Below are 27,116 nucleotides of genomic sequence, written 5' to 3'. Positions count from 1 at the left end.
TACCTCAAAAGATTGATCTGATGGGGAAGGCGCAACTATGAATATAAGAGGGTCACGGTCGAACTGGGGCACGATATGTGAGAACGTGACACCCGGGAGCAAAGGTAGATAACACAACATTCAACAAATGTGACAAAGATAATCATCGACCACATAACATAATACCCATAATTATATAAAGAAACTATAGAATCTAATAAAAGTCAAAAGCTTACCAAGGTACCCACAATAACGCTATTTTTAGTGAATTTGATTATTGATTGCTTAATTAAATGACATTATGTTTACCAATTGATTGTAAATTTTACTACTCAAATTCTGAGTCCTTCGAATATGTGCATCAACATGAGTGAAACATTATTCATCTTGAGTTGGTTACTGCATGGTTTTTGTAATATTATGAGTTATGAATGTTGTTGACATGGTGGTTCTATCATTTCATAAAACATGTGTTCTCCAACGTTTTAGCAATACTTATCCAGACTTCTCTTGGTTGAAGCTCGGTACCTTGGTGTCATAACATTAGGTGTTATAACAGTTTAGGAGGAGTTTTGTTTCCTAGGAAAGTGCCTTGAAGTAGAATCAGATAGAACCATTTAAGATAAATGATTAATTGTATTCTAAAAACAGTGTTATATAATACCTTGGAATTCATAAGTTCCAAAAGAAGACGACAGGAAAATACTAATAATGCTTGTCACTTATATAGTCATATTGGACGCAACTGGGGAACCCAAAATCAAGATTATAAGCAGCCGGAATCTTCTTTCCTTAACATAAGATTATCAATTACATACTACAAGACCTAAAGCACCTCACCCATAACTCACACTACTACAAACCTAGTTGATAATATCAAATACAACAAAAATTCCAGACAAGAAAAGTTCAGATACAATTAAATTTTTCATTCCAAATTTAGTTAAAAATAAAAACAAACAAAAGCTATTTTGTGAAGTTATATCATAAAATATCAATATTTAAAGATTTTGAAATAATCCATGTAATATCCAATTGTATCTTTCTAGTTGTTCTCTCTGGCATGAAGCCAAGTTTGCATCTGTTTGTTTTTTGTATTATTCTTTTCTACATGACCCTATTCCAGAATTTTATTCCACAATAGGTAGTGCAATTCCGCACATCTCCCTATTCTTTAAAATAGGTGTCAAATTTTTTCCCCATAATTGACATCCAAATATTAATCTTTCTACCATTTAGATCAGATTTCATTAATCTTTCCAACAAAGGGGAAAAAAAAAAAATAATAAATAAATAAAACCCCTTCATAGGTTAGATGCTCCAAAAGAAAAAGGTAAAAGTAAGCAAGAGTCCTTCATGAAAATTTCAATAATCGTCCAAAAATTGAGAAAAGTAAGCAAATCCCTTCATGGGTTAACCTCCAAAAAGGGAAAATTAAGCAAAAATCCTTCATAGGAAATTACCAAGTGTAGCCTTCATGGGTACTTCAAAAATTGATCCAATAAAAAGAAAACAAAACAATATAACAAAATCTCACCTTTATCTTTGTATTTGATGTAAAGCTCAGTCAATTGGGTATAATTGGTATTCGTGAATCCACTGTTTCAGCTCCAAACACAATCCCATTAATATTCAGAAAAATCAAAATAAATAAATAAATAAGATTGATGAACGACCCATTTTTGAAAAATAAAGTACCATTTGGAAGCAACATTACCAACAACAATAATCTTCCCTTTGTAAATGCTGAGATCAACATCCTTCCCTTTACAATCCTGAAGAGAAAATCCCATAATTTCAAGAACCCATATGCGTGCAAGTGATGAATTTTCATACAGAGAGACAGAGAAAAAAAAATTGAAATTGAAATCTGATAAAATTAACTTACCTTGACTGTGAAATCATGGAGGGACTGATCTAAGGTAGATGATTGAGAAGCACCCATACCAAATCGAGGGTTTCTATGGCAGAGAGAGAGAGAGAGAGAGAGAGAGAGAGAGAGAGAGAGGGAGAGGGAGAGACTTTAGGAGAAGAAGAGAAGATGACGACGTCGGTGTCAGAGGGTTCTGTCGAGAACGATGTTACTGTGTAAGGGTTCTGTCGAAGAAGAGACGAAGAGAAATGAGTTAAAAAAAACGAAGGGTAATAACGTCTTTTCACATGAGACGTTTTTCGGTAATTCGCATCTCCCGCAAACACAAATTGAAGAAGCTCTAAAAATTTGCTTTTCACATTTGCGTTTATAAACGCAATTTGGTAACGCAAACTCGATAACGCAAAATGCAAATGACAACGCCCGTTTAATTCAGCTTCAAAACTCAGCTTCTTAACGTAGATGCAGTAAAATCTGCATTTTGAAGCTGTATCAATCAGCTCCTTAGGTGGTGTTTGTTACCGCTTCAAAACGCGGATTTCACTGCGTTTACGGTGAAAAGCTGATGTTTGATGTCTAATTACCGTTTGGTAAAACACAGCGTTAAGAAATTGCGTTTTGAAACGCAAATTTGAGAAGCCCGTACGAGGCGCTTTTTTATTCGCGTTTGCGGGGGAATTTATTACCGAATAAACGGTTCGTGTGAATTGACGATTTTGCCCTTGTCCATCGTCTCTATTCTCTCGTTCGACCGAAGCTAATATCTCACGCTCGTTCGACAGAAATCTCTCACCCATCTCACAGAACCTCTCTCTGTCGCACACCTCTCTCTCTCTCTATCTCACTGGTCTCTCTCTCTGCTTTTTTTCTTCTCTTCTCAGTCGACAAACATCACACACAGCTGCGCACAGCTGTTCGTTCGGTCTCGATCTCGCACAGTTCCCTCTCTCGCAAAGCTCTCACTCTCTCTCTCGCACATCTCTCTCAACAGAGCGTCGCACAGATCTATCTTCTCCTCTCGACGTTTCTGCTTAGTAGGTAAGCAAAGTTGATCCCCTCCCCCCTATTTTTTCTTCGAAATTTAGGGTTTCTTCTTATTTCTTTCAATGTCATTTGATGTTAAAGCTCGTGATCGATCGAATGGCTCTCTAATTGGTTTTTTTTTCTATGTGATTTCTTATGGATACTTTATGATCTTTAGTGAAACATTTAATTTGATCTCGATTTTTATTTTCTAAATTTCGATTCATTAGAGATTGTTCTGTTGGTTTAATTCCTTGATGGTGTGCATGATTCGTAGCTGAAAATATCACTGAAACTCAAAACTTCGATCGAAAACTTCTGATTTTCTTTGAATTTTTTTATCTCAATCTTGAGCTAGTTTTTTCTGCACATCTGCACAATCTGAAGCTAACTGACATCAATTTCGTGAGTATTTGATGCTTAGGTCTATTTCGTAGATAGATTTCAGCTCCGCATGGTTCTTAACTGAAAATATCACTGAAACTCTACAATTCGATCAAGAACTTCTGATTTTCTCTTATAATTTTGATATCGATCTTGATCTAGGTTTTTTGTATTCATCTGCATGATCTGAAGTTAACTATCATTTATTTCTTGATTATTTGATGTTTAGGTTTATTTCATAGACAATTTTCTGCTATTTAATTAAAACTTGTTTCTATTTTCTTTTCTACAACATGTAGGGATTGCGTACTATGCATGTATTTTGTTTATCAGGAAAATTTCATATGTCCATTTTTAAGAGGAGATGTTGCCGAAATTTCTATAGAATTATAAATTTTTCTATAATTTTTTTTAGAATTATAAATATTTTAAAATTAATACAATTATTTTTTAATTTTTTATATAATTTTATTATATATATTTAGTGAAATTATATATTTATAGGGGTATTCTGATAATTTTTTATGCATTTTGAATGTTCTATCAACCTTAAGGGTATTTTGGTCATTTTACCCTAATACAACAGATTCTAGAAGCTGTATCAAACAATAATTACTAGATTCTGGTCAACAACACAACATTTTTACAAAGCTCTATTAAACAAGCTTTTCAGTGTTTCAGCTTCTAAAAGTAGATTCTGACAGCAGAAGTTGACAGCAGATTCAGGCAGCTAAATCAAACGGGACCTTAGTATCTTCGCTTTTTTAAATGGGTGCATTTTGCGATCGCGTGGGTCTTTTTCATGAATGATTATAATGGTTATATTGTGTTCTCTTAACGTTTTTATGGGCTAGGAGGGTTCTTTGGTATTTATGTTGGGCAAAGATTTTTTTGTTTGCTTATTTGATTGATAAAACATGCAATTCATTCAAAGGGGGAGGTTGAGATGACCGACCGAGGATACATACATACATACATACATACATGGATTACAACTAAAACTACAAATGAGGATTGCAAAGATGAAAGCCTTCATCTTTGTGAAGCTACAATATCTCAAGATGCCACTATACCTCACATGTTCAAATTATATTGACTTAAGGGTCCAATGAGGTGATGTTGTCTTGATCCTATCAATTTTTACGCTAGTTAGAAAACTTATCCTTAAAACTCCATGTATTATTTCCTCTAAAATTTCCAAGGAATAGCACGCTAGGGGGATTTACCAAACAGTGCGGTCATTATGATAAAGAAGTCTGGTATCCCACTAGAAGATCAAATCCAAGATGTTCGGGGTGGACACCCAAATGTTCTCCCAGAAGGACGATAAAATTATTCATTAAGACCACACGCACACAGGCTGCTATCTATTAGCACAATTATCTGCAAGTCATGTAAAAGGCCTTGATTAAAGTTTGACCTTTGCAAGGATTTGGATTAGCAAAACAATGTAGCCAAACTCACCTTAACGTAATGTTGGTGTTGTTATTGTTGTTTTGGTTTGTTTTTACTTTTTAATCACTGTAATCTAATTGGTTATTTATCATGTCTTTCCTTATAGAAATAGAGCCAAAAATGGTTGAAGTAACGGAGATTGAAGTAAACGATCATTCTGTAGATGATATTAGCTCTCTACGAATCTCCTCACTCGAGGAGGAAGAACAAGAACAAGAAGATGACAATGATGATGATGATGATGATGAAGACGAAGATGAAGAAGATGGACAAGAAAATGTAACATTAGGTTTCGTTGAAAAGCCTAAAAATCCTAGTTCACTTCTCAGTCATCTATTTCCTAGCAAGGCTGGGGCCGTACCTGTATGTTTTAAACATACTTTTTTTTGTTCTTTGATTTGTGGTCTATAGAGAAATTTTCTTTTGTTTTGATTTACCATGCCACAGGCTTGGCTGGATCCAATTGATTTACCATCAGAGAAATCCCATTGCTGTGGCATCTGCAGAGAACCTCTACAGTTCTTGCTTCAGGTATTATTTATATTATGTTTTGTCTTTTCTGAAGTTTTTTCTGTCTTTCTTATTCAAGAAAAAAATATTATTAATAATTCTTTATTATTCTGTTGTTAGTCCAAATTATGAGTTGTTTACAACTTTTTGGTTCTCTGTTTCTTTTTTCCCATTTTGTTGTTATACAAGTGGAATGTGGTTGATTTTCCAAATCTGCTTTACATGATATGTAGTGATTTCAACCCTTGATGTGGTGCTTCTATGAAGTAGTTCATTTCCAAATTGACCCAATCAATGGTTATATTCCTTTGTAATTTGATTAAAGAAAAGATGCATACATATTGGAAGTTCTGTTGCAACCTATTTATCTTAATATAATTTATTTATGGTCATTGATTACTAGGTTTATGCACCAATCTCTGATAAGGAATCCACATTCCATCGGACATTATTTGTGTTCATGTGCCCTTCAATGACTTGTCTTCTCCAAGACCAACATGAGCAATGGAAACGTAGACCAGAAAGACAATCTCGAAGGTGTTCTATGGGAATCCATCATTCCTTTGAATTAAAATTACTTCTTATAAATAACATGACGTGCTAACGCTGCAATGGGTTTTTAAAGTGTGAAGGTTTTCCGTTGCCAGCTTCCTCGCTCAAATCCTTTTTACTCAAGTGATCCCCCAAGACGTGACAAGATTGACAAACCATCCGGAATCAGAGGTAACGTGTGAACTTGTTTGCATTTCTTATGATTTTGGATCTTAATTTTTCTGAAAATTTTTAATTGTCATTTAGAACTCAAGATATTTAGTAAAATGATGAAGGAACTTTTGGTCTTCACGAGCACGCATAGGCACAAATTCAAACATTTATGTATGAAATGCTTTATTTTTTGTTGAAAATGGATAAAGTAGTATTTCTAAATAACTATATCATTTATTTGATGGTGGCTTGTTATAGCTGCACTTTGTCATTGGTGTGGTACATGGAAAGGTGACAAGGTCTGCAGTAATTGCAAAAGTGCGCACTATTGCTCCAATAAACACCAGGTATTTAGACTATTAAGGCACCTGTGCCGTTTTGTATTTTCTAGTCAACAGTGCTGAGTTTTCTTTTCTCTTGTAGGTATTGCATTGGCGTTCGGGACATAAAAGTGATTGTCAAAAAATGAGCATCTCTTCTCAATCATCTGATTCTAGCCCCAAGAATGCCAGAACCACTTCAACAGAGATACATAAAGGTTGGTGAATATATATTAGTAGATTTGAATGTTATATCATGGGAAGTGTTCAATATATGTGGCAACCATTTATCCAAATAATGGCCTCCCTCCAAAAGGGAGAGGTCTTGAGTTCAAAAGACCTCGTTGGCCATCTCCCTGGTACACTTGGCATGTGTTGGAAAGGGTGACTCATGTGTCGGATTAAGTCTGGATACCCATGTGTTAAAAAAAAAAAAAAAAAACATTTATCCAAATAATTTGACCACCAACCAAAGTGAACACAATTTATTTTTTTGGTGGGTATCACAAATATTTATTTGAAACCTAAAACAGGATGTATAACCAACTTTGGATGAGGTGATATAGTTGGGGAAGAAATCCATGCGTTTGATGGTTAGGATTGGCTCATTGAATGAGTGTTCTAACATTTGTACAATCAAGATTCAAGAGAAGTTGTCCCAATGTATGTCATTCATCCTGGAATGACTTAGAGATATTCAACTCTGATACAATAAATTTCCATATTATAGATCCTTTACTTGACATTCTTATTTTATAGCAGTTGCCAGCAATGCTCTGTGGCCGGAATTTGAGATCATATGTGAGGAAGAGTGTGAATTCGATACAGAAGAATCTGAATTCAATTACTCAAGTTCATTGGTTTCTAAGAAACAAATGGATGAATCTATTAACTCAATGTTGGACAATTTTGAGGTAAGAATGAGACCCTGTGCCACATTTGATTTTCTGTTTATGTTTCTACCTTCATGGATCTCTTACACGTGCTTGCTTGGATCTGGTAATAGGGTGACAATGATAAAAAAAGTTGGGCCTCTTTTCAAGATCGCATTGCCAGAGCTCCCGAGCAAGTGTTAAGGTGGGTGCTTATCAGGGTTTCAAAAATCAGTTTGACATCTCGTCCTCCTTCATGGATGAGATCGAGCTGTCTTGGACGCGTCAACTTGTCTCAGAGGAGATAAACCATTTAACCCGGTTTATTATTATTTATTCATAAATGTTAATAAGAAAATAATTATAATTTTTTTTTAGAAAGTAAGGTAGATTAGAAGATGTTTAATAATAAAATCACAATTTATTTTGATAATAAATATTTAAATTAAAAAAAAATTTATTTAATATATACAAAATCCCGGTTGACTTGGACAAGTTTTACTGACTCGACAAGATTTAAAACCATGGTGCTTATGTATAACAATATAAAATTAAGTGATTATTTTCTTTTGGACATCATTGAGGACTGTGTATACTTCATCATGATCATCAAAGCCTTATCCCAAAACTTTGGGGCGTCTGATGAATTACTATTGTTCCTCTATTAAATTTTTTCCAAACCCATATCTTCTGTTAATTCAAATTTGTTCTTTTCTGCTCTCAATATCTCAATCCACATACTTTATTGGTTTTATTCTCTTTTAGGGAATTCAGCTAGTACTTCTCTTCAAAATGTGGCTGCTAACTGGTCTTCATTGTACATGACCAAAGTCCATCTCACTCGACTCTCCCTAGGTTTATCACCTATTAGGGTTACTCTTACATTTTCAAAAATGCTTTTATTTCTAACTTTTATCTTTCTCAGTTTTTGTTCCATTAACCATCTCAACATTATCATTTTTATAAAGCTCAATCTGCGAAAATATTACTTGGTTGGCCAACATATAGCCCTGATTGTGTAGATGTATCAGAAGGAAAATAATAATAACAAAATCGAGGACTTGTAAGGATTCCATCTGGCTCAATTGACAAAATAATAATAATTATAAATTTTCCTCGCATTAGTGTTGTTTGAAATGACTTAGTTCCTTGCTGGCGAAGTGTTACATTTTGAAACCAATTCTTTCGCCATTATCAATTGTTAAAACTAAAAATATTGTTGACTTCTATCTTATTCATTTTTGTTTTTGTTTTTTTTTGGTTTGCCTCATCATTTTTAATGAGATTTGTGCACATTACAGAGTATATAATGAGTCCTTCACTGTAACAGGTACTCTCGTGATGCAAAATCAAAACCACTATGGCCCATGTCAAGTGGCCGCACGTCTAAGGAAGATATCCCTAACTGCCACTACTGTGATGGCCCTCTGTGTTATGAATTCCAGGTTCTGAAATTCTCTCTTTCTTCAAAATTTTCTATTCTTGTATGGTGGGTCCTGAGTGCCTCCTCTATTTACATCATAAATTATATACTGTTTCAGCTTAATTTTCTGTATTTGGCGGTTACAGATCTTGCCTCAGTTGCTTTATTACTTTGGAGTGAAGAATGATGTGGACTCTCTCGATTGGGCGACCATTGTCGTGTATACATGTGCAGCCTCCTGCGAAGCAAGTGTGGCTTACAAAGAGGAGTTTGCCTGGGTTCAGCTCTCATCTCCATCTGTCGCGGTACCATAATGTTACTTGTTCATTTGTTGGAGCAATTTTTCACCAGATTTTGTAGTTTAGGCATGCCATGCAAAAACATACTATATTTTATTAGATTATTATAGTATCTGCGAAAATATGCTTCCTAAGGTTTTGTCTACCGTGCGGTGGTATTTATATTTAGAGATTGAGACACTAGTTAAGCTTGACAGACAAGAAATATCTCAAAAGAGATTATTTCTTCTTATATAGATACAATCATTCATAGAGTGGAGAAGCTGGTTGGGATGTGGCCTATTAAATCAATGTGGGATGGATAAAGTGGACCTTTTATGGAGTTGTTTTTTTGTTTTTGTTTTTTGGCAATATATCACTATGTTCTATTGAATTTGAATGTTAGACAGTTTATTAAAAATCATATACTTCGAATAAACAAGCATGGGATCTTGAATGGATGGTTGGGATCATTGCATCATGAATTAGATGGTACATGATGACCTCAGGGTGAGTGGCTATGGCACCCGCACTCAAAAGATCATCATCATCATCAAAGCCTTATACACCACACGATTCTGATTCTGATCGTGATTATGATTGTGATTGTGATTCGTTGCATGCCACTTATATTGGTGGTACAGTCTTATATGGACATTTCTTGTACCGAATCCTGACTGTTGGTGCAATTTTACAATTATCTAACTTCTTAGATAAGATGAGTACACGGTTCGAAGTTCAAACTCTCTTTCTAGGTCTCTTTTAACTTGCCTGATATGGAGCAACAATTGCTTTGAAGTTGAACTCGTAAGAATTGGTACCAATTATAGGAAATTTATTACACTGTACGCGAGTATGTCTATGTTCTTTTCAGGTGTCAATTAGCTTAGTTGGTTGAGTCTTTTGGTGATGATACCAGAGACCTGGGTTCAAATCCTGTCAAATTGAGTTATTAAACTCGTTAAAAACAGGTTTACCAATAAAAAAATTAAAAAAATATTTTTTTGATCTAATACGCTTCAGTCCAAGTAATCAATATTTTAAGATTGATCTTAATCCAACATTTCAAACACATCATCAAATTAGATCCCTTTGGCATGGTTGATTCAAAATTGAACCAATAAGTTATCAAATCAGTTTTGTTTAAGATTGAACCACGATGATTATTGATGGGCTATTGGTCAAATACACATTTTGATTAACAAATGAATGGTCATGATTTGGAGACAGTAAAGAGGAAGTATTCTGCAAGTCTCGAACTCCCAAGATGATTTCAAATAAGATTGCAATATGCAAATAACCAAGATACAATAAAAAATACATTATAGTAAATTATATATTTCATAAATTCTCAAAATTGTGCACACAAAATTTGGTTCAAGCACATAAGGGGTAGGTTATTAGCATGGTTTTTAAATTCGTCCGAGACCGAGACATATCGCCCGAGTTAACTCGGTATCAGAGCTGAACGAGACCAACTCACAAAGTGATTTTTTTGACCGAGTTTTACATCTCATGTACAATTTTTTGAGTTATCTCACGAGACGTTTCAAACGTATCGAAAAACTCGTCCGAGACGACTCGGTATCGGAGCTGAACGAGACGAGACGCGATACCGAATTTAAAAACCATGGTTATTAGTTTACATTAAAAAATGATCATGTAAATACAGTGATATGGCCCAACGAGGTTTTTAACGTTCACATGACATTCAGTTATTTACATTAAAAAATGGTAATGTAAATACAATTGTAAAGTCAACCGAGATGATTTGAGCATATTAAAAAAAAAAGGAGTTGTGATTATTTGACTATTTTTTATTTTTTTTTCATACTCTCTCTGTACGTTCCCATCATAGGAACGTAGATCCTGAAGCATTGCTTTGAGATGCTCAAAAAAAAAAAAAAAAGATTTATGATTTTGTAACTACCACGATAGGGAGCTTATATGAAAAAAGAGTCAGAAAATCACTATTCTAGAAAAAAAAGGCGATTACATTCAAAATTAGTACTCCCTTGTTACAGCTTGGTGGATGTATATCAAGTATAAACTTGATTGATGATTTCTACATGGTAGATTTAGGTGATTGGCCCTATGGCTAAACACTATCGAATAACTCAAAGCATTGCAATATGTCATCCAACTAAGATTCACAATATCTATCCAAAAGTTAGAAAAGAAGGAGAGTTGTATGAAGATTTATTTCCTTCTTGGGTTGAGTACAGACCAAGTTTCGAAATTGATTTATGTCAGGGTCATTTTTATTTTTTTATTAGTTGTTGAAGGACATGACACCAATTAAAAAACATAAGGGTATCTAAAAGATTTATCAAAAGCGAAGATAAAGATAAAACGAAGAGAGTTATGGTCATGTGATTGCATAAGATTATCATTGTTATTGATCGAGATAAAATCTTATTAATCATTTCCTATAAAAATAGGGTCATAACCTCTCTAATTTTTCTCTTAGGGGCTTCACCCCCACACGAGGCATCCTAACAAGGATTTAGACTCGTAAAATCGCTCTTAGGATATGTTTGATTGCATGAAAAGTGACTTTTCAAAAAATTTGAAATTTATAAAAAAATAATGATGGAAAATAGAGAGGATTGAAAAATCAAATTCCATTGTTTGATTTTATTTGGATAAAATCATGAAAATAATATTTGAGAAAGATGAAGAAGAAGAAGAAAGAGAGGAGGAAGAGAAAGAAGATGAGAAGATAGGAAGAGGTTTGAGAAATGATAAGAGGGAGGAGGGAGGACATTGTCGTAGTGGCGGTGGAGGTAAGTGAGAAAGAAGATGAGGAAGAAGATGGGAGAACGTGATGGTAGTGACAGCAAAAGTGAGGGAAGGAGAAGGAAAAGAAGAAGAAGACGAAGAGAGAGAGAGAGAGAAAAAGTAGCCGAAGATGATGATAATGGCTGCGAGGTTAATGTGATGGTGGCTATGCTAGTGGTAAGGAAGAAGAAGATATGAGTGAAAAAGAAGAAGATGATATTTTGAAGATGAAAAATGTGGATTGATTTCACTTTTCTACTAATATAAGTGAGAAAGTGAAATTCATGTTTAGTGGATCTTTTGATTGAGATGAAAAATTAATTTCTATGAAAAAATACAATCAAATACATGAAAAATGTCATTTTCCACTATATTTATAATGTGCAACCAAACATACCGTTAGTGTATAGTCCGTTCTGATTCTATCTAAATAAGAAATTCTAAGGCACAAAAATAACAAATAGCCACCATCACAAAAGCACTTTTGGGCACTTGGTTGGTTTCCAAATTAAATTGAAGCCAAATTCTAGAAGCAACTCAGAAAACAAGCTATCAGGTCAGGATCCTTGTTTCTGTGAGGGTCCAACAATAAAATAAAAAAGTAGATAATTTCTCTATTATATAATAAGGAAAATCACAATATTTTTTAGTTAAGAAGACCTACTAACATATCCCAAAATGTTACCAGTACTTCATCAAAATTAATGATCACCATGCCACAAAAATTATTTTTCACCAAATTCCCCACCCCTAACAGCTTCCAAAAGCGCTATTAAACCCCACAAAAGAACTTATCCAAGCATTAAAAAAAAAAAAAACACTAGAAAATATAAACCCAATCAAACAGTTTGATCAGAGTTGTTGTTCTTGCCCTTTTGATCATCATCTTTGATGCTGCTAACGTCGTTGTTCTTGTTGGTGTCTCTGTATTTCTCAACTGGATGCTTGATGGCATTAAGACCAACTTTACGAAGAGCGGCTTTTCCAAGATCAATACCACAAATATCTGAGAGTTGGACTAAATAGAGCAAAACGTCTGAAAGCTCCTCTCCCAAGTGTAGTTTCTCTTCTTCTTTCCAGTCTGGAAGACCCTTTGGAACCTCTCCTTTCCACTGAAATATCTCTGACAACTCACCCACTTCCCCAACCTATAACACACACACACAAACACACACAAGATTGGGTTGATCAAACAACACAAAGATTCTACTTTTCTTTTTCTCTCTGTGTTTCATTGGATTCATAGATATTAGAGAGAGAACACTAAAAGAAGATTGGGTTTGAAACAAAGCACAGAAATTCTACTTATCTTTTTCTCTGTGGATATATGGGTTGTGAACAATAATAGAAGATTGGATTTGAAAAAATAACACAGATTCTACTTCTCTTTTCTCTCTATGTTCCATTTGGATTCATAGAGATTAGAGGGAGAGAAGACTAAAAGAGAAGATTGGGTTTGAGACAATAACACAGAGATTCTACTTCTCTTTTCTCTCTGTGTTCCATTTGGATTCATAGATATTAGAGAGAACACTAAAAGAAGATTGGGTTTGAGACAAAAACTCTAATAGAAGATTAAGTTTGAAACAATAACACACAGATTCCACCCTTCTTTCTTTGGATTCACAAAGAAAACAAACAGAGATTAGGTTTACAAAATATAACAATAAAACAGAGATTCTATTTTTCTTTCCTCTCTGTATTTCATTTGACTTCATATAGAGAGAGAACAAAACTAACAGAAGATTGGGTTAGAAGCAATAACAGAGATTCCCCTTCCCTTTTCTCTCTGCGTTTCGTAGAATGGATGAGATTTCCTACCCAAAATCCTATAAAGGGTATGCAAGGAATCTACAATGGATGAGATTTACAGCCAAAAAATAATAAATTGTTAAATGGGTTTGTAAGATTTAGAGAGATTACCAAAGCCAAGAGAAGATTTCTAGGGCTGCGGTACTTCTCCCAATCTCTCTCCTCTGCAAAATCCTCCATTAACTTCCTCAGCTTTTCGAGGGTAACGCTCTCACCATCTGATGATACCCATGATGCCATCTTTCTTTCCTTCTCCGAGTTGGAACAGATGGTGCACAGGATTAGAATGTTCGGATGCGCAGGATAAGAGTATGTATGTATGGTGTGGGAAGAGAGGAGACCTAAAAGGATGGAAAATCAATGTACCTGAGAAGATGAACTGTTCAGGGGGACGCATTTATAGGGAAGGCAGTTGTTTCGTTTGAGTTTTCTTGATTTATTATAAATGCCTCCCTCAATTTTAAAGATATTTATTTTCCTCTCCGAATCCTTGACATTCAATGTGTCAGGTTTTGATTCTATACACCTAGAAACTCTCTATCTTATTTACATACCATGTGGCTAATATTCTCATCTAGTGATTGATAGATGTTGTTCACATCTACATCACGGTTTTAATAAAAATGCTGAACCAACTTTCTACGATTGCGTGCCCACACGCTGATAGGGCTGGCAATGATCTAAAATATACTCGTTGGAATTGGTTTGAACTGATAAAAAAAATATATGAAAAATCGAATTTTCGAATCTATCCCAATTCACTCCATGGTTTTTAAACTCGTCCAAGACCGAGGCGTATCGCCTGAGTTAACTCGGTATCAGAGCTGAACGAGACCAACTCACAAAGTCATTTTTTTGATCGAGTTTTACATCTCATGTACAATTTTTTGAGTTATCTCCCGAGACGTCTCAAAAGTATCGGAAAACTCGTCGGAGACAACTCGGTATCGGAGCTGAACGAGACGAGACACGATACCGAGTTTAAAAATCATGATTCACTCCGAATATATATTTTTTAAAATAATTTTTGTTATTCTTAATTTCATATAAAATATATATAGATAAAATATTTTAGTCTTTTTGGTTTCCCTTTATATTTGTAGTTGGAAAATAGATTTAGAAAAAAAATTATATGATTTTATATTTTTTGAACATTGATCATTTGAAAATAAGGCATGTGTTCGGATCGGTTTTGAATCAAGGATGAATGAAATAGATCAGATTCGATTCATGTATTTATTAATCCGTTTGGATCGAATAAGGTACGTGCGTAAAAGAAAATTCAGATCGGTATTGGAGTGGTACTGATCTGGTACCGAATCGATCTGTTGCCAACCTTACATGTAGCAATGTGCATAGATTATAAAAACCTAGAATTTATTATTATTATTATTATTATGTGTAATTTTTTCTTTGTATCTCAAGAAAAAAGTCTATGTTCTATGCTGACTGACAAGTCAACATAGTGTTGTAGGGTGTTAGTTTCGAATGACTATGGCTTTAAATGTGGGTTTTGCATTTATTCATCAATGGCAATTTTCGGATCCAATAAGCGGTAAGAGTCCGTAGGTTGTGTGTTCGATACCCAGTTTGAGCAATATTTTCTTAGGGCCACCAGCGAGGGCGCGCTCCCCCACTTACTTGGTGCATGTGATGTGCGTGTGTTAAACATGCCCGAGAGAGGGACCCATATGCCTTGGCTCCGGTCCTGGCTCATTCTATCCTCTTGGTCGGACGTAAGTTTAGACACCTCCATTATGAAAAAACACCAAGTGGATTCAAACGATTTTGAAATTTTGTTGATGAGAAGAACTGAAGACAAAGAAAAAGATTTAGTTTAATTATTACGTTTGGCCTCACACACAAATGATATCTAGATGACTTGGACAAGTCATTTTATCTAAGACATTTTTAAAACTACACTCTAAATTGGTCAATATAAAAAAAAAAAAGTTGACCTCAAGCTACAACCTCATATCATACTTCTTGATGTGAAAGTGGATATGAACTATAGATGCTTTTTTACTCATATCTCAATGAAAAACATCTATGGTTTCCGTTATACTTTCACATCAAGAAGTGCGATATGAGATTCCATCCGGAGGTCACTTAAGCATTATTCATAAATAAATAAATCAACTACAATAATAATTTTAATTATTCGACTTGAATATTTTTCCTTTTGTTATTGGCATCACTCAAATGGACCTTGGTATGGTTATAAACAATTGGGAAAATTATCAAAAAAAAATCCAAAAAAAAAATTATTTATAAAAAATAATCTAATTTTTAAAAAATTCGAAAAAAGATACAAAATCGGTCTTTGAAAGATCGGTTTTTCTCTCTCTTCAATTCTCTCAACTCTTTCTCTCTCCTCTATTATTTAAAAAAAAATGAATTTTTTTTAAATACCGATCTTTCAAAGACCGGTTTTTCTCTTTCTTCAATTCTCTCACCCCTTTCTCTCTCCTCTATTATTTAAAAAAAATGAATTAAAAAAAAAATTAAAAAAAATTCATTTTTTTTAAATATAGAGGAGAGAGAAAGAGGTGTAGGTTTTTCTTTCTTCAATTCTCTCACCTCTTTCTCTCTCCTATATATTTTTAAAAAAAATGAATTTTTTTTAAATAATAGAGGAGAGAGAAAGGGGTGAGAGAGTTGAAGAGAGAGAAAAATCGGTCTTTGAAAGATCAGTATTTTAAAAAAAATTCATTTTTTTTTTATAAATAATAGAGGAGAGCAAAAGGGGTGAGAGAATTGAAGAGAGAGAGAAAAATCGGTCTTTGAAAGATCGGTATTTAAAAAAAATTTATTTTTTTTTAAATAATAGAGGAGAGAGAAAGAGTTGAGAAAATTGAAGAAAGAGAAAAATCGATCTTTCAAAGACCGATTTTGTATCTTTTTTCGAATTTTTAAAAAATTAGATTATTTTTTGTAAATAATTTTTTTTTTTGGATTTTTTTGATAATTTTCCCTAAACAATTAAATAAAATATTATGTAAATCATGAATGAGTTTTATTTTGGTATTGAGGCACATTGGGAAGTTATGACTCCATTATTATAGTGGTTCTTTTGTATTAGTTTGTTGGTCCCAAGAAGGTACCAACTTGGCTAAGTCGGTAAAGACGCGTGGAGTATTGATCCCACAACACCTAGGTTCAAATCTTATTGAGCCCATTTTCATGTTAACTACTAACCGACTAGCTTGCCTAGCAAAGAAAAAAAAATGTTGGTGATCTCAAGACCTATTAAGAAAAAAGATTACACTAGATTATTTTTCAACGATGTAAAAATTCATTGCTATCTAACATGAATGATGTTCATACATTGACAAATCCAAAACTTTTGAAGAGGACTTCGATGATGATGTACATCGATGGTTGGATGATGAATCATTGGTTCGTTAGTGAGCTTAAAGAGTGTGTCATGGGAAGATTGACTTGAGAATGAGGAAATTAACAAAATTCCTTTTCTTTTAAGGAAGCATTACAACAAATGAGGTCATTAATTTCAACATTAGACCTAGAAAATTCTAATAAAATATAAGATAATTATTCTTTTTATTGAGAACTTTAATAACAATAAAATAAAATTGAAATAATAAAATGAACAAGTAGAGTCTGTGATTAAGATCATACCCTTTCACATTTTTGCTAACCATTTGAGAATTGAGATACCCTTTGCGTTTACAAATTGATAGCATACATCCCTTGACCTCAATAATAAAAGACTAATAAAAAGTTACTTAAATGCCATCATATTCAACTTCTAGCCAAAATAACATTCAAACACTTAAGAATGTAGGGTCAATTATTCAACATCTTTCTTAATTCGTCGTCTTCTACCTCTGTCAGAAAACCTTTGATTTTCCATGTAAAATCCCATTATTCTACTCTTCCAAATTTTAAAAAGTCCAATCTAAGTAAAATCTTATCTTATTCTTAACTTTTGAACATTGAAGGAAATAAATCTTCTGGTTGAAGACTAAGAAGAAAGGGAATTTTTTTGTCCCACATGTTAATGACAATTTATTTAGAAGAGAAAAATGAAGAATTTATAACTAAAGATTGAAGACACTTGATTAATTGAGATGGAAAGAGCAACTAGATTTGCTCTCTAGGTCGTACTTTCAAGTCTTTATATGCCCTCCACATAAAGTGGCTACTTACCTGCTATCATGTGACTGGGTACGTGTGGCCACAAAAGGCCAAAAAAAAAAACACTAAAGATTGAAGACGAGGGTGCCTAAGTTCTTTTTTGTTAGTCTTCTAAAGTAGAACGAGGTCAAGGGATATGTCGCCAGATTTCCGAAATAATTTACCAAAACATGGAGCATAAAGTAACTATCCAATTCCTAGATGTATATGATGATGGACCAGTGAAATATTGAAGGAGGGTACTCAGATTACTTTGTACGCAAGGGAGGCAGATCAAATATTACTCAAATATCTTTCCCAAATCTTCTTTTTTTCCGCAAAGAGGGAACCATAAATGTAGTGAGTACAGACATTTGAAGAAAGTGTGATTTTGGGTCTGTTGGTGGCAAGAGATTTCGTGCACCGCCACCTACCTTCATATGATGATTTTTTTTTCTTCTAAATTTGGTGGGACCCACATTCTCTTCCCCTCTCATTTGTGTCAAGGATATACATTCCATGTAGACTTGTTGGGGCAGACTTATAACTGTTGCATATATATGTCAAGGATATACATTCCATGTAGACTTGTTGGGGCAGACTTATAACTGTTGCATATATATATATATATATATAGGGTCAGGTTCAAGGGCCGTCTGAGAAACCGTCTAAGAAAACTTTCGACGGTAAATAAAATTTTAAAATATGGGTTAGAAATTTTGGATTGAGCTGATTTTTTGTGAGGATGATCTCTATGATGGGAAGATCATCCAAAAAAAAAATCAGCTCAATCTGAAACTTCTAACCCCGTTAAAAGTGATTTAGAATGTGGACCGTCGATTTTTTACCACTTTTTATCACTAATTTGTAAATCACTTTTGATGGATTTACAAGTTTCTGATTGAGCTGATTTTTTGTGAGGATGATCTTCTCATCATAGTGACCATCCTTGCAAAAAATCAGCTCAATCCAAAACCTCTAACCCTTATTTTGAAAAACGAAAGTTTTCTTAGACGGTTTCTCAGATGGCCCTTGAACCGCCCCCATATATATATTATATATATATATAGGGAAATGTTCAGCACCCTAAGTTTTACCACACACTTTAACAAACGTTTTTTGTCCTACATGGGTTAGAAGTTTTGGAATGAGCTGATTTTTGGTGAGGATGATCTCTATGATTAGAAGATCATCCTCCCCAAAAATCAGCCCATTCCGAAATGTTTAGCCCCATGTTTACACGTTGAAAAATCGTGGACCGTCCATTTTTTGTAAATCAATTTTGATGGGGTTAGAAGTTTTGGAATGAGCTGATTTTTGGTGAGGATGATCTCCTCACCATAGAGATCATCCTCACCAAAAATCAGCTCATTCCGAAACTTCTAACCCATGTAAGACAAAACGCGTTTGTTAAAGTGTGTGGTAAAACTAAGGGTGGCGAACGGGACCCATATATATATATAGGGAAATGTTTATAGGGAAATGTTCAGCACCCTAAGTTTTACCACACACTTTAACAAACGTTTTTTGTCCTACATGGGTTAGAAGTTTTGGAATGAGCTGATTTTTGGTGAGAATGATCTCTATGATTAGAAGATCATCCTCCCCAAAAATCAGCCCATTCCGAAATGTTTAGCCTCATGTTTACACGTTGAAAAATCGTGGACCGTCCATTTTTTGTAAATCAATTTTGATGGGGTTAGAAGTTTTGGAATGAGCTGATTTTTGGTGAGGATGATCTCCTCACCATAGAGATCATCCTCACCAAAAATCAGCTCATTCCGAAACTTGTAACCCATGTAAGACAAAACGCGTTTGTTAAAGTGTGTGGTAAAACTAAGGGTGGCGAACGGGACCCATATATATATAGAGTAGCGTTCAATGGCCAACAGTTTGGCAAACATTTTGGCAAACACATTTTTCAAAACATGGGTTAGAGGTCTTGGAATGGGCTGATTTTTGGTGAGGATGATCTCTATGGTGAGGAGATCATCATCACCAAAAATCAGCCCATTCCAAAACTTCTAACCTCATAAAAAATGGTTTACAAAAAATGGACGGTTCACGATTTTTCAACTTGTAAAATGGGGCTAGAAGTTTTGTAATGAGCTGATTTTTGGTGAGGATGATCTCCTCACCGTAGAGATCATCCTCACCAAAAATCAGCCCATTCCAAGACCTCTAACCCATGTTTTGAAAAAGTGTTTGCCAAAATGTTTGCCAAACTGTTGGCCACGGATAGGGACCCATATATATATATATATATATATATATATTATATATATATATATATATATATATATATATATATATATATATATATATATATATATATAAAGAGTGGGACCCACATCCACAAATCTTGAAATGGGAACCATTGTCGTTTTAAAACCTTGAATACTTATAATACCCTCAAGAGTCGTGTTGGGGTGACATAGGATTTATTGTGATTCTCACAATTCTGAAGTGGACATGCAAACATAACCGTAGATGATTTTTACTCGTATCACAAGGAAATACATCTATGGTTATGTGCAGATCCCATGTCAGACTTGTGAGAATCGCAATAAATACCCTATGTCATTCCAGCATTTTCCTACCCTCAATTAAATAAGACTCACGTTGGAGTAACATTGAAATTGACATTGCCCGGGGGGGAGGGGGAGTGGGCATTTTTGACGTGGATGTGTGTCAAAATCATAAATACTTTTCATCGAGATATAAGTGAGAAGTATCTATGGTGCTGACACACATCCATGTAAAAAATATCCGCACGATGTTAATTTCAATATTACTTCAGTATTATTTGTTAAATAAATATCTATTATATCATCTTTCTCTCTCCTAAAATCGTAATTGAACATTGACAAACCTTTTAAATTTCATGATTAAACTTAGATTTAAGAAAATAAATTAGGCTTGATGTATGATTTTGGGAGAGAGAATTATCGTAGAAAAGAGAGTTATTGAGAGGAAAGAGAGAGAGAATACAATAAATATTTGATTTAAAGGATTAAGGGTATTATATGCATTTAATTTTTTAAAATGATGCGGGTCTTACTCCAAGATTTGTTGAGTAACAAATCTGATAAAATAAGGTTCTCTTGGAGTTGTCAAGACTCCAAGGGAATTTTGTAATAAAAATACAACAAATGATAAAAATAATAATTTTATCAAACAATCAACAAATAAAAATACATATGCAATGATTTGTTACACAACCAAACCAAAGAAAGCAAATTGATTGTCAACTTCTAAAACCAATATAAAAATAACATAAGTTAACGATGATCCAAATCACACTTTTCCCTTGACCCACTAACAACTATTTAGAGATACCCTACTCTTTCCCAATCCAACCAAATCGATTCGTAAGCATGAACATGCATTCTATAGCATAAGATCAAGCACTCTTAACTAGACTTCGAATTGTTGCCAAATCATTTATAATCCTTCAATAAGGATATAATAAATATGTGTTAACATGAAAAAAAAATCATTGTTTAGTGATTAAAAAATTATAAACAATATAAAAATAAAAATAAAAAATCAAATATTTACATAAAATTTATTATTTGAGATTAATGAGGAAGACTAGCAAAGATAACAAAGTTGAAGGGGGTAGAAGAGAAAGATAATAATGTTGGAGGTATTCTTGAATAATGGAGGAAAATGAAAGACAGTAAAGATAAAACTTTCCTTGATATATTTTCCTTTTTGATTATAAAGATTGGGATAAAAAAAAGGAGACAACAGTCATGTTTTATTGTACAGATATAAAAAATATAATTTATTTGTTAAAAAAAATTATTGATCATTTAAAAAAATAAAATGTTAGATTTTACACATTCAAAGCCTAGAACATAACTTTAACATACTTTTCTTTTTCCCCATTGGATGTAATCTACTGTATATCTCAAACATATTCTTCATTCAATATAAACAAGTTGATGGTACCTACTTTATGCGATTATGAAATTGTTGATTCAAATATTGGAGGCGTGCCTTCCATCCACGTGTTTCTCAAAGCTTTTGAAATCCCAATCAAATTGACCTTTTGCTTTTAGATTGACCTTTTCCCTTTTTTCTATATGGATTGACTGGGTACTAGTGATTGATGAATGTCACTTTATTAGAAATTTCTACTTGGTACGTATTTCACATTTAGGGTATGTTTGATTGCATGGAAAGTGACTTTCCATGGAATTTGAAATCCATGAAAAAATAGTGGTGGAAAATAGGTAGGGTGGGTTGGAAAATCAAATTCCATTGTTTGATTTTACTTGGATAAAATTATGAAAAAAATATGAGAAAAAAGAAGAAGAGAAGATGAGGAAGAAAAGGGAGGGGGGAGGATGTGGCGGCGGCGATGACAGTGACGAAGACGGTGGTGGTGGCGGCGAAGATGGTGGTGATGGAGGTAAGTGAGGAAGAAGAAGGGAGAACGTGAAGGTGATGTTGGTGGCGACGGAGGTAAGTGAGGAAGAAGATGATGAGGAAGATGGGAGGAAAATGTGGTGGTAGTGGTGGTGGCGACAGTGGTAGATGAGGTGAGGGATGGAGAAGAAGAAAAAAAAAAAGAGAAGGTGATCGGAGATGGTGATGATAGAAACGATGATGGCGACGATGATGACGATGATGACGAAGTTAGTGTAATGGTGGTGGTGATAGGAAGGAAGAAAAGTAAATGAGTGGGGAAAAATTGGGGATGGAAAATATGGGTGGATTTCACTTTCCCACCCATATGGGTGGGAAAGTGAAATCCATGTTTTGATGGATTTTTTGATTAGGGTGGAAATTGAATTTTCATTTCCATGTGCAATCAAACACTTGAAAAATGTCATTTTCCATGGAAATTGATTTTCCACCCTATTTTCCATGTGCAATCAAACATACCCTTAGTTCTTTTTAGTTCGTATATTCCAATATGGGGATGCTGATCCTTTTTATAGATAAAGGTTGAGGGTCTAAAATTATTCTTTTAATAATTTTCTTACTCATCAAGGCCTTTTACTATCTTTAAAGAATATTAATAATTATAATGATTTTGAGACTTTATAATAGTGATAGCTGTAGTCCCCAAATTGTAGTCCCCGTAACTTTCCTGCTTTAGAAATCACGGCTGAACTTTTGCTCTCCCTTGGTATGAAGATGTCCTCGTTATGGATTCCGATCTTTTGTCTGGGCATTCTTCCCTGAAAAAAAAAAGCCTCCGATGCCAAAGTTAAATTATGTAAAAGGATATTTTACTATCTCCTCACCCCGATTTCTTCTTTTGTTTTTCCCCCCCTCTGTTTCATATGTTGCTTCCCCTTTTTATAGAGCCTACCCCTTTTTTCTCTCCACGTCTTTCGTATCAATTTTCTTCCTTTGAAGAATAAAACGCTCAATCCCTTAAAGTTAGGATCTGAGTATCAATTTTCTTCATTTGAAGAATTAAACGCTCAATCCCTTAAAGTTAGGATCTAAGATCGTGCATTCAAATAATCCCATGATTCTAGGAATCATCACACCTTATCCTCTTACATTTGTTATTATGCTTTCCATCTATTCCGACCTATTATGGATCAGGGGTATGGATACCCGAACCTCCAGCGTACTTCCGACTTACGAGACATTCTCTTACTAGTAGGAATTTTACTTCTCCACAATGCCCCCTCTCGGAAGGTCATGAGTATCATGATTTTCTGAGACTTCTAGTCAATGCTCGTGATTTTCGTGGTACTTGATCGCCGATGCGGGAGTTTTTTGCAGCGTACATCTGCTTTACCACTAAAAGAGGCGTGCGGATAGACGTTTCGTTGCATTAAATGAGTTGCGTGATTCTTAAGTATGCATTTATTATCCTCTCCATGTGTCATTTAATGACCAAGCTTCAGATCTGCGCCGTCATCTTGCCATGTTGATCGTTTAATGCGCCTGTCTGATTTCGCAGGCGATTGGTATACCCCCACGTGGCAAACATTTATAGGCTGGGCGCGGGTCGCATGGCATTTGGTCATTTTGATCTTTGGGCTACCATGATGGCTACTACGGCTCATAATGAGCTCTTTTATCTAGGTAACCCTAACCTTGGGATCGAACGCAGATCCCAAGTATATCTCAGTTAGAAAAGGCTCTATCTTTTTCTTCATTTTTACTTCATTCAAAATTTTTTTATCGAGGTGCTGCTGGTTTCTTTCTCAGGTTCCCTTTACTTTGGCTTTCTCAGTTCACGCTCTTCTCTCAGTTTTGCTTTTGGCTTAAGGTACCCCTTTCTTGTCCCGTGGTTCTTTCATTTCTCTTTTCTTTTTCTTATATCTGTTCTTAAAACGAACAATTCTTCTATGGGTAAAAAAACTTACACTCATGCTAGACCCTCCATTGAAGAGTTCCGTGCTACCTATTCTATTCCAGAGTTTGTGGCCACGGCATGGTGTGACTTCCCTGACCCCAATGAAACCTTGGAAAGGGACACAACCATCGTTCTCTAGGGTCAATTTAAGGCCGGTCTTAGAGTGCCTCTGTCCCTACTGACTAGAGAAGTCTTAAATTTATACCATAAAGCTCCTGGTCAGATGACAGAGAACTTTTTTCGCTTGATCTTTATGGTTGAGCTAATGAACTCCAGACTTCCCGGAGGACAGAAACTTGGTTTAATTGACATCCGAGCCCAATATAAACTTGCTAATGCCCCCAAACGACCTGGATTCTTTTATTTAATGAAGAGAAAGGGAATAGAAGTTTTGCTCCAGCTTCCCGAAATAGATAAATAGTGGTTTTATATCCAGTCAGACTGACGGGCTCCTGGGAATACGCAAAGGGACAGTCCAACCCTGTCCTGAAGAATCATTATTTCAATTGGGCTGGTAGGCACATTCATCATGCCTTCTTTTGCTAACTATTAGTTCTCTGACTCTTAGACTAACTCACTTCTCTTCTGCAGGTGTTAAAGACAAGCATCCTCCTTCGGCACCCATCCTCGAATATATACTAACTGATTTGGAGTTTAGAGAGAAATTGACATTTCTCTCGCCAGCCCTTCCCATCACAATACTTCACAGACAAGGGGAAGGAACATCTCGTCCCCGCACTCAAACGACTATCCTTTTTTCAACCACTTCATCTTCTTTTTCTCTTGGGACTTCTGATCAAGGGTCAGAAGAAGAAGAAATGTCCTCTCAGCTAATTACCCGCAAGCCATCTGCTCGTAAATGACCTGCACCCGAAGTTTCCCCTACACCGATATCTGTCGCCCTTCCTTCCGGCCCTTCTCCTATTTCGTCAGGCCAACCAACGGAACCATTGCCAGAAGCTAACGCCCCTACTAAGCCTATAGTTCACCCAGCTACGGAGCAACGTAGAAAACAGAGGAAGGCTTCTCACGCCTTAGGTCAGGGCATTTATTCCGAGGATGCTCAGCTACCAGACGCTTCGCCCAGGGAGAAAGTTTTAATGATTAAAGTTTCGCTCGATGCATCAGCTTTATCGGATGCTAAGGTTGCTCTGGGACTTGTTGAAGGAATTCTTTTTCCTTCTAACAAGAAGGTGAATGCGGATCTTCTGGAAAAGGATCCGATCGGCTTCCTTGATGACCTCTGCAGCCATACAACTAAGGTAACCAATCTATCTCCCCCCCCTTTTTTTTTAAACTCTCATATACCTGACATGGTTACTCTCTCAGGTTCAACATGGATTATTCGCCCTTGCCAGAAGCAGGGTGGAGGCTCTAAAAAAGTGTACATTCTTCTCAACATTCCAATGATCTTAAAGATAAAGAAATTCACAGTCGGAAGGGTCATATTCAGGACCTTAATAGTCAAGTTCAGAATCTTCAAGAGATAATCGTGGTTCTGCAGAACCAAATGGCGGAGAACTCCCTCGCCTTCGAAGGTTGTCTAGATCTTTTGAAGAAATAAGTTGAAGAGGAAAAGGCCAAGGTTCTTGAGGAACAGAAAGCTGGTCTTCAACAGCAACTGGATGAGAATGTGAAAGAGTGGGAGGATGCGCTAGAAGAAGAAAGGAAGTTGACTTCAAAACTAGAAGCTGATCTTGCTGAACTTCGCTCATTGTCTCTTGCTTCAAATATTTCTCCGACCCCCCCGTCTGCTTCAGTTAACACCGACCCAGCCAACCTTTGACACATTTTCTACAAATGCTTTTGTATTTTGTTTTCGTGACTCTTTTGTATGAAGTTAGGCCACATATACCTTTTGTTATAAGTCGTAATGAAAATTTTGCTTTTGTTTGTATCCTGATATATATGCCATTTTCCTAATAAAGTGATACCCGGGTCCGTAAAAGGATCCGATCTTTCAATGCTTCATGTTACTCACCTGATGGAGTGACACACGGGTCCTTTGAAGGATCCAACTTTTTAATGCTTCGTATCACTCACCTCATAGAGTGATACACGGGTTTTTTGAAGGATCTGACTTTTTAATGCTTCATGCCACTCACTTGATAGAGCGACACACGGGTCCTTTGAAGGATCCGACCTTTTATTGCTTCGTATCACTCACCTCATAGAGTGATACACGGGTCCTTTGAATCCGACCTTTTATTGCTTCGTATCACTCACCTGATAGAGCGACACACGGGTTCTTTGAAGGATCTGACCTTTTAATGCTTTGTATCACTCATCTCATAGAGTGATACACGAGTCTTTTGAAGGTTCCAACCTTTTAATGCTTCGTATCACTCACCTCATAAAGTGATATACGGGTCTTTTGAAGGATCCGACCTTTTGATTCTTCGTATCACTTACCTCATAGAGTGATACACGGGTTATGTCTGTTCAACTATTTTTATCTTGAAACGAGAAAACATACTGACTACACTACATGCTTATATAAAAAAAAATGAGAGAATTAGTAAAACATATCTTCTATCTACCATTCTACTGAAAATACTTTTTTAGGTTGAAGGCGTTCCACGGTGAACTGATTGAGTCCCCAGCCATCGTTTTTAAGTAGTATGCTCCTGCCTGCCTGATTTTTTCAACTTGATACGGTCCTTCCCAATTTTCTTCGAGTTTCCACTCTTGTGTGATTGTGTATTCTGAAAGACTTTCCTTAACACGAGGTCCCCTGGTTTGAACGCTCTTCTGCCCATCTTTCGGTAGTAAGACCTTTTCAGTTCCTGATGATATCTCCCGAGTATTTCTATTACCCTTTTCCTTGTCTCATCCATCCAATCCAAATTCCGAGCCAACAACTCTTTATTTACAATGTCGCTCGCAATGTAGGTCCGACTTGTTGGTACTTGGATTTCGGTGGGGATCACTGCTTCCGTGCCGTAAGTTAGAGTAAAAGGGGAGATTCCTATCCCCCTCCATGCGGTAGTTCGATATGCCCAAAGTACACTGTGTAACTCTTTTACCCATAGGCTCTTTTTCTCATCTAGCATCTTCTTCAGATTTTGTAATATAACTTTATTAGAAGCTTCTGCTTCACTATTTCCCTGAGGATACCGTGGAGATGAGTTCAATCCGCAAATCCCATGCTCTTAGCAATAGGCGAGGACTGTTTGCCTTTGAACTGTCTGTCATTATCAGTAACTATGGCGTAGGGGATCCTGAATCTT

At 35.4% G+C, this 27,116-nt stretch overlaps 2 protein-coding genes and 2 long non-coding RNA genes across 5 annotated transcripts; 2 read left to right on the top strand and 2 right to left on the bottom strand.

Annotated features, from left to right (window-relative positions):
* Positions 1-1,514: 1,514 nt before the first annotated feature.
* Positions 1,515-2,192, bottom strand: LOC147396649 (uncharacterized). The gene is made up of 3 exons (XR_015180750.1): positions 1,868-2,192; positions 1,678-1,754; positions 1,515-1,578 (listed from the first exon to the last, which is right to left on the bottom strand). It is a non-coding gene; the product is annotated as an uncharacterized LOC147396649 (long non-coding RNA).
* A 423-nt stretch (positions 2,193-2,615) lies between these two features.
* Positions 2,616-9,283, top strand: LOC147396648 (uncharacterized). Of its 2 annotated transcripts, none has more exons than XM_086451665.1 (11): positions 2,616-2,890; positions 4,821-5,077; positions 5,162-5,245; positions 5,628-5,761; positions 5,850-5,947; positions 6,188-6,276; positions 6,353-6,467; positions 7,009-7,163; positions 7,256-7,326; positions 8,452-8,566; positions 8,691-9,283. In XM_086451665.1, exons 2-11 carry the CDS (start codon positions 4,835-4,837, stop codon positions 8,856-8,858), a joined length of 1,272 nt encoding a protein of 423 aa, XP_086307791.1. In that variant the 5' UTR covers positions 2,616-2,890; positions 4,821-4,834; the 3' UTR covers positions 8,859-9,283. The 2 variants fall into 2 exon arrangements, with proteins under 2 accessions (XP_086307791.1, XP_086307792.1); XM_086451666.1 differs by having other exon boundaries at positions 2,617-2,890; positions 7,012-7,163.
* A 2,974-nt stretch (positions 9,284-12,257) lies between these two features.
* Positions 12,258-13,796, bottom strand: LOC147396647 (uncharacterized). Its single transcript, XM_086451003.1, has 2 exons — positions 13,527-13,796; positions 12,258-12,751 (listed from the first exon to the last, which is right to left on the bottom strand). Exons 1-2 carry the CDS (start codon positions 13,653-13,655, stop codon positions 12,443-12,445), a joined length of 438 nt encoding a protein of 145 aa, XP_086307129.1. The 5' UTR covers positions 13,656-13,796; the 3' UTR covers positions 12,258-12,442.
* An 8,848-nt stretch (positions 13,797-22,644) lies between these two features.
* On the top strand, positions 22,645-25,782 carry LOC147396646 (uncharacterized). The gene is made up of 3 exons (XR_015180741.1): positions 22,645-24,400; positions 24,478-25,148; positions 25,216-25,782. It is a non-coding gene; the product is annotated as an uncharacterized LOC147396646 (long non-coding RNA).
* Positions 25,783-27,116: the final 1,334 nt, after the last annotated feature.

Source organism: Akebia trifoliata, chromosome 8 (genome assembly GCF_017979445.1).
Source record: "Akebia trifoliata isolate Shusen 1 chromosome 8, ASM1797944v1, whole genome shotgun sequence".
Classification (NCBI taxonomy): Eukaryota; Viridiplantae; Streptophyta; class Magnoliopsida; order Ranunculales; family Lardizabalaceae; genus Akebia; species Akebia trifoliata.
The sequence above is the reverse complement of the archived record's forward strand: the minus strand, read 5'-3'. Positions and strand labels throughout refer to the sequence as shown.